The following is an 8470-nucleotide window of genomic DNA, read 5'->3' on the forward strand; positions in this document are numbered from 1 at the left end:
CGGGAAAAGCTAAACACTTCATCATTTATAAGCGACTGCCACGTGTTTGATCAATTCAAATACGGTAAACATCATTCTAAACGGTACCAAAATCAAGAATACTGGCCAAGAAACAAATAGACACGAAGCAATAACTGTGTCTGCGGTACCTAACAGCTTCATTTATCTCCACCTTAAACAGCATGCAGATGTTTACATTTGGCACTGAATGAAATATTTCAAATTGAGAGGATGCAACATACTTCAAAGAATTATTGGAAATTACTCTAAAACACCAATGCAGTACCTTAAAAGTCAAGGAATATCTGATTACGCAAGATATTAAATGTTCTGTGTTGATTTTTCGTTTACATCTGTCATAATGTTCAGTTACAGAGCATTCGATAAAAAAAAATGCTCAGAGCCGGAACATTTCAACATTTGCTCAGAGCTAGAACATTTTGCCGATCAAACACCTCAGAGCTGGAACATTTCGTTTTTGCCGCATAACATGCAGATTTCACCACTTTGATGCCATCCACTGATAGGAAGTGTTAAATATATGCTATTCTATCACCAGGAGTACATATTTCATCTATAAGGGCCTTATAATTATATTGTCCGTTTTGCGAATTGCGTCAGAGCTGGAACAAACCTAAGCTCCGCCCATTTTGCTATTCCTCAGTGCTGGCACATCAATTAAACGAGTTAATTAATTTTGAGAGAAATCTAGAAGCAATCTGAAAAATGTTTTGACGCCAAAACATTGCTTTTACATTGACCCAGCTCCCCATGATGGTTTGGGTGGTCTGTGCTAGTCTGTATCGAGCATAACCACGAAATTGCATATACATCTCCACTTTTTGACACAGATGATCAATTATTGCGATCCATATTTATTGTAGCATCTATGTGCCTACATTTGGTAATACCCAATGCATTTGTGAACGTTGCAAACCAAAAAGTATAGTGGAACTCTGCCTTAGACACCTACAGTTGTGATCGATCTGAGCCGACAACGCAAAAGTGGCCCCTCAGAGCTGGATCACTACCGCCTCAGATCTTTTCACGCATAGAACGTCTCCCACACCGTGGAAACAGACAGAGAGATAGATAAAGAGACATAGAGAGACACTGTGAGAGACAGAAACAGACAGAGATTGAGAGAGACAGAGAGTTTACACACAGAGAGAAAGAGAGAGACAGAGATACCTTGACCAGCACGCAGTCCTGCTTGCACAACTCCTTGACGTCGCTGCTCGCGATGCGCCGCCTTTCTTCAGCCACGTCTTCGTCTTCCTCCGCGGCGTCCCCCTCTGTGTGCCTCCCTCCCATACACGAACACCCATAGATACAGGCACAGTCACACCGCGACAGCCCCTGCCTCTCAAACTCCAGCGTCAGCAGCAGGAAAACCACACCCTGCACGAACAAGCACAGCAGGTACTTGCCCGTGCCGCCCTCTAAGGCCCAGTAGTTCTCCGAGAAGTCGTCACACTCCCGGCCGCCACAACCCTTGCTGAAGCCTTTGCAGCACCGGCCCTCCCTGACAAGGCACGACTGCGTGTAGTTGCCCAGTTCACACGAGGTAAGTGTGACGTAGTTGGTGAAAAGCCTGCTCAACCCAGCGATGAGGTTGTAGAGTGGCAACAAGTAACTGCACACCTGGTCCAGGGTGTTGGCCATGCTTTTATAGGTTCTAAAAAAAGAGAAGAGGAACACAACGACCGGCATGATAACGCCGCTGGCGAGGTTAAGAAAGAAGAGAATGGTCATGGCGTTGAGCGCCGACTTGAAGAAGAAGTGCGCAAGGTAGGCGAAAGACAGCATGGCCAGACCGTACAGCGCGAAGAGGACGACGACGAGAGCGGGTCGCGAGCCCTCTGTGATGGGCTCAAGGCCAGAAAGGCACAGCAGGCCGATGATCACGGCGAAGGTTGGCGCGCACACCGCCAGGTCCCACAGCAGGTTGCCCGTCCAGTACACCAAGGGGCTCACCCCGCTCACACGCTGCAAGTGCTTGGAGCCAGCCGTGCCCTCGCTCATGATGGAGACGATGAAGAGGGGGGAGTGGAAGGCCATGCCGAGCCCCAAAATCATGCCCAACATAAGGCCCACCAACCCGTAAATAAACAGTTTGAGCTGTTCCTTTGAAAAATGTGCGTCTATCGCGGACTTTTGGGGAAGCGGGTAGAGGACTGGGACGATGTTGACGCTGCTGTTGACTCGCTCCTTGGCTACGGCGTTAAGGACGAGGGCAAAAGCGATGGCCCTGGCGTGGATCGGGAAGGGGTTGTAGAGCGCTGTGGCCATTATCTCTGACACTTTTTCCCCCGGCATGAAGGCAGCTCCCACGATGACCTTCCTGGAAAAGTCTTGCGGCGAGAAGCCCACGGTCAGTTTGCACAGGTCCTTGAAGCTGCCCACCTCCTTAGCTGTGTGCTGACCGTCGCCAAACTGACCGGCGTACAGCTTGCTCAGGCTGCTGAGAGAGGCTTTGACTTCTGGCGGGGTGACTCGGCTGGGCAGGTCGAAGACGCCGTAAGGCACGGTGGTTTCACAGAACGGGTCAAGGTTGAGCTTGAGCGGCGGGCTTACACCTTAACAAATTGATGAGACATGTGAGATAAGACTTAATGTCTATAATGTGCAGAACACTAGCTGGGAAAGAAGTTGGCTTGAGTACATTCAATACCTTCAAACAAAACAAAATACAATTGCTCACCGAATTCTTGACACACACACACACAAACACACACACACATACACACACACACACGCACGCGCGCGCGCGCGCAAACACACACGCCAAAACACACACACACACACACACACACACACAAACACACACGCCAAAACACACACACACACACACACACACACACACACACACACACACACACACACACAGACAAACACAAACACACACACGCACGTACTACGTACGCAAGCACACATACCACATTAAACCGCGTGTACCTTTTTGAGGACTTCCTTTTGCATCCGCCACGTTTAATGTTTGCTTGGCCACGAGATAGGCCAGCACGGCGAAGACGACAGGCAGTATGATCTGGATGAGGCTGGTGGCAGGACTGCGCCACCAGCAGATCATTTTCTTCACCAGCATGCCCCGCAGCTGGGACAGGCTGAGGTGGAGGCCCGACAGGCGACTGTAGCCCCGGGACAGAGCCAACACGTCCACCACCGCTTGGGCGTTTTGGTTGGCGTCACTGGCCTTCAGTCTGACGTCACTGGTCGTCGGTACAATGTCATTGGCCTTCAGATTGACGCCCCTGGCCTTCAGATTTAGGTCATTGGTCGTCATGTTGACGTCACTGGCGGGTTGATTGACACCCCTGGCCTTCAGTTTGACGTTAAAGGCCTTCTGCTTAACGTCACTGGCCCCCTGGTTGACGTCGCCGGAGTTCTGGTTGACGTCGCTCCTCTCGTCGTTGTTTACGTTGTTGGACTGCTCCCCAGGTCTGGGATCGATGGAGCTCCCGGTTTCAGGAGCCGAGGTGACCGAGGTGGTTTCTTCCTCCTCTTCCTCCTCCTCCCCCTGGTCCCCCTCCTCCGGCACGGCGATGAGGGTGCTGCTGGAATGCGCGGCAATCTCTGCGCTCTCCCCGACCTTGAGAAACACCTCTTCCATGGTCGTGGCGGAGGCGCCAAAATACGTGATGCCCAGCTCACCCTTGTTCTGCTCGAGGAAGGCGAAGAGGTCGGGGAACTGGGCGGACTGGTCATCGGGCAGCAGGAAAGTCACCTGGTCCAAACAAGATTGTATTCCATTTTAATATGGTACAATCAAACCTGTCTCCAACAACCAACCAAAGGCCGACCAAAATTGCTCGTTATCGACAGGTGGTCGCAATGGAGAGGTGAATCAGTTATACCGGAAAGAACCTTTGTGACCCTCCACCACGGAATGAGTCGCTTGTCATCAATAATTACGTCCAGTGGTTGTCACGTATCAATTTTGCGATTTCGTTACATTTCTATAGTCAGTTGTCCACCTACTTATATCACCTGATAAGCTGAAAATGCCTTAAAAGTTGAATAACACGCATTTGAAGCTCCCTACCCATGCGTTTTTGTGTGAGATTAGCGCCCCCAAAAAAGCCACTTTTACCCAACATTCGCCCTGTATACTTCCAAAGGACCCGTCGCTACACACATGAATGGAGAGGTCTTTGTTCCGACTTTCAAACTGTCTAGTTTCTATTGGTAAATATACTTGACCTTTGAGCGGGTTGCTATGGAAAGAGGCCTGGGTAGGTTAAACATTTTGGGGCTATTTTTACCAGAACCGAGGTTTTGAGGGTTACCTCATTCACAGGCTTATAACTCAAACAGTTTTTGCTCTTTAGTAACATGGTTTCAACCCTGGGTAGAGCATAAACAATCCTTTAGAAAATAGAGAAATACAAAAATCACACATTGGTGACTTGTGAAGCGACTCATTCCGTGGTGGAGGGTCACATTTTTGGAAATGTCGTCGGGGTGGTCGTAATGGGCAGATCGTCGTTATCAAGAGGTGGTCGTTATCAAGAGGTGGTCGTTATCAAGAGGTGGTCGTTATCAAGAGGTGGTCGTCATCAAGAGGTATTCGTTATCAAGAGGTATTCGTTATCAAGAGGTAGTCATTATCAAGAGCTGGTCGTTATCAAGAGCTGGTCACCAGAGCAGGGTTGGACCAATGATAATGATAACATGGAAAACAACAGGGAAACGAACTCAAGCGAACATTTCTAGATGTTGTTTCTGCCAGGCAAGTGGTTCCGTGTGTTGCAGTGTCACACTTCAACATCATCGGACTGAAGCAATGGCTTCAAGCAATTGGCACAGTACAGTTACGACAATGTTATGGTTGGCCTACAGTCACCACAACAATGCTATGGTTGGCCTACAGTCACCACAACAATGTTATGGTTGGCCTACAGTCACCACAACAATGTTATGGTCGGCCTACAGTCACCACAACAATGTTATGGTTGGCCTACAGTCACCACAACAATGAAGGATCGCCTCATCCAAATGAAGGTCATGCAGCGAAAAAAGGTTACTGAAAAGGCAGCAGGCATCGACCAAGAGCTGCCGCCACACACTGCTTTCAGTAATCAAAGTGTTACAAACTGCTTACACACTTTCAACTTCAGAGAAAGACGCCCAGTTCGCAAAACAACATTGACTGCCAACCATCCAGCTGCCCACCGAGCCTGGTGCACTCAACATGTGAGGTGGTTACATCATCATAAGGCTTAGTTCTTGTTAAAGCCCGTCCTTAATTGAGGCCGTAGTCGACCACACGAAGCTTCGCCAAGTCTTTATACCGAAAACTCGCGGCAACGGCGTGGTACATTGACCATAGTCTCTGCTTTGAGCCCAACATCGCTTCTCAAGTTTTGACATGCGAAGCTTCGCCGTAGCTGAGGGTCACCAAGGGGGGGGGGGGGGGTCTGTGCACGTGCACGTTGAGGCCAAAAGTGCCACGCACGGTGATCCACGGTGCACGTTACGAGACAGCTCCATGCACGGTGCACGCCGGACCTCTGTGCACGGTGCACGCTACGAGACAGCTCCATGCACGGTGCACGCCGGACCTCTGTGCACGGTGCACGCTACGAGACAGCTCCATGCACGATGCACGCCGGACCTCTGTGCACGGTGCACGCTACGAGACAGCTCCATGCACGGTGCACGCCGGACCTCTGTGCACGGTGCACGCTACGAGACAGCTCCCTGCACGGTGCACGCCGGACCTCTGTGCACGGTGCACGCTACGAGACAGCTCCATGCACGGTGCACGCCGGACCTCTGTGCACGGTGCACGCTACGAGACAGCTCCATGCACGATGCACGCCGGACCTCTGTGCACGGTGCACGCTACGAGACAGCTCCATGCACGGTGCACGCCGGACCTCTGTGCACGGTGCACGCTACGAGACAGCTCCATGCACGGTGCACGCCGGACCTCTGTGCACGGTGCACGCTACGAGACAGCTCCATGCACGGTGCACGCCGGACCTCTGTGCACGGTGCACGCTACGAGACAGCTCCATGCACGGTGCACGCCGGACCTCTGTGCACGGTGCACGCTACGAGACAGCTCCATGCACGGTGCACGCCGGACCTCTGTGCACGGTGCACGCTACGAGACAGCTCCATGCACGGTGCACGCCGGACCTCTGTGCACGGTGCACGCTACGAGACAGCTCCATGCACGGTGCACGCCGGACCTCTGTGCACGGTGCACGCTACGAGACAGCTCCATGCACGGTGCACGCCGGACCTCTGTGCACGGTGCACGCTACGAGACAGCTCCATGCACGGTGCACGCCGGACCTCTGTGCACGGTGCACGCTACGAGACAGCTCCATGCACGGTGCACGCCGGACCTCTGTGCACGGTGCACGCTACGAGACAGCTCCATGCACGGTGCACGCCGGACCTCTGTGCACGGTGCACGCTACGAGACAGCTCCATGCACGGTGCACGCCGGACCTCTGTGCACGGTGCACGCTACGAGACAGCTCCATGCACGGTGCACGCCGGACCTCTGTGCACGGTGCACGCTACGAAACAGCTCCATGCACGGTGCACGCCGGACCTCTGTGCACGGTGCACGCTACGAGACAGCTCCATGCACGGTGCACGCCGGACCTCTGTGCACGGTGCACGCTACGAGACAGCTCCATGCACGATGCACGCCGGACCTCTGTGCACGGTGCACGCTACGAGACAGCTCCATGCACGGTGCACGCCGGACCTCTGTGCACGGTGCACGCTACGAGACAGCTCCATGCACGGTGCACGCCGGACCTCTGTGCACGGTGCACGCTACGAGACAGCTCCATGCACGATGCACGCCGGACCTCTGTGCACGGTGCACGCTACGAGACAGCTCCATGCACGGTGCACGCCGGACCTCTGTGCACGGTGCACGCTACGTGACAGCTCCATGCACGGTGCACGCCGGACCTCTGTGCACGGTGCACGCTACGAGACAGCTCCATGCACGGTGCACGCCGGACCTCTGTGCACGGTGCACGCTACGAGACAGCTCCATGCACGGTGCACGCCGGACCTCTGTGCACGGTGCACGCTACGAGACAGCTCCATGCACGGTGCACGCCGGACCTCTGTGCACGGTGCACGCTACGAGACAGCTCCATGCACGGTGCACGCCGGACCTCTGTGCACGGTGCACGCTACGAAACAGCTCCATGCACGGTGCACGCCGGACCTCTGTGCACGGTGCACGCTACAAGACAGCTCCATGCACGGTGCACGCCGGACCTCTGTGCACGGTGCACGCTACGAAACAGCTCCATGCACGGTGCACGCCGGACCTCTGTGCACGGTGCACGCTACGAAACAGCTCCATGCACGGTGCACGCCGGACCTCTGTGCACGGTGCACGCTACGAAACAGCTCCATGCACGGTGCACGCCGGACCTCTGTGCACGGTGCACGCTACGAAACAGCTCCATGCACGGTGCACGCCGGACCTCTGTGCACGGTGCACGCTACGAGACAGCTCCATGCACGGTGCACGCCGGACCTCTGTGCACGGTGCACGCTACGAGACAGCTCCATGCACGGTGCACGCCGGACCTCTGTGCACGGTGCACGCTACGAGACAGCTCCATGCACGGTGCACGCCGGACCTCTGTGCACGGTGCACGCTACGAGACAGCTCCATGCACGGTGCACGCCGGACCTCTGTGCACGGTGCACGCTACGAGACAGCTCCATGCACGGTGCACGCCGGACCTCTGTGCACGGTGCACGCTACGAGACAGCTCCATGCACGATGCACGCCGGACCTCTGTGCACGGTGCACGCTACGAGACAGCTCCATGCACGGTGCACGCCGGACCTCTGTGCACGGTGCACGCTACGAGAATTTCCCCATGCCCATGCACATTACGTCCAAAAAGCCCATTCCCGCTGCACGTGGTAAAGCATCGCCCCCCTCGTAGCTCGCAACGAAGTTGTTTTTTTTGTAAGAAGAGTGCTTTTCGATTCAAGCTGGACGACGAAATCAGACTCAATACTGAAGTGAACAAGAAGGGCAAAGCCCATACGAGTCACATGCTTGACCTTGACCTTTACATGACCTTGAACTTCAGGGTCAAGGTCAAATAACTAAACCTAGCAATGACATCATACACTAAGAACTGCTTTACACATTTTTCCTACCAAAATACATGTGACCTTGACCCAAGGTCAAGGTCATGCAACACGAAGCTGTTAATTCAAGACATAGGAAGTACAATGGTGCTTATTGGCTCTTTCTACCATGAGATATGGTCACTTTTAGTGGTTCACTACCTTATTTTGGTCACATTTCATAAGGGTCAAAGTGACCTTGACCTTGATCATATGTGACCAAATGTGTCTCATTATGAAAGCATAACATGTGCCCCACATAATTTTTAAGTTTGAAACAGTTATCTTCCATAGTTCAGGGTCAAGGTCACTTCAA

The 8470-nt window shown here is 53.5% G+C and overlaps 1 protein-coding gene across 2 annotated transcripts in view; it reads right to left on the bottom strand.

Annotated features, from left to right (window-relative positions):
* LOC138970456 (phospholipid-transporting ATPase ABCA3-like) overlaps positions 1-8470 on the bottom strand; it is an 86615-nt gene that overhangs the window by 34117 nt on the left and 44028 nt on the right. For both annotated transcript variants that reach the window (XM_070342909.1, XM_070342908.1), the window contains exons 6-7: positions 2959-3745; positions 1192-2579 (exon numbers count right to left, since the gene is read on the bottom strand). In XM_070342909.1, the coding sequence (XP_070199010.1) occupies positions 1192-2579; positions 2959-3745 (2175 nt within the window). The remainder of the gene's footprint in view (positions 1-1191; positions 2580-2958; positions 3746-8470) is intronic.

The sequence above is a fragment of the Littorina saxatilis genome, linkage group LG7 (genome assembly GCF_037325665.1).
Source record: "Littorina saxatilis isolate snail1 linkage group LG7, US_GU_Lsax_2.0, whole genome shotgun sequence".
Classification (NCBI taxonomy): domain Eukaryota; kingdom Metazoa; phylum Mollusca; class Gastropoda; order Littorinimorpha; family Littorinidae; genus Littorina; species Littorina saxatilis.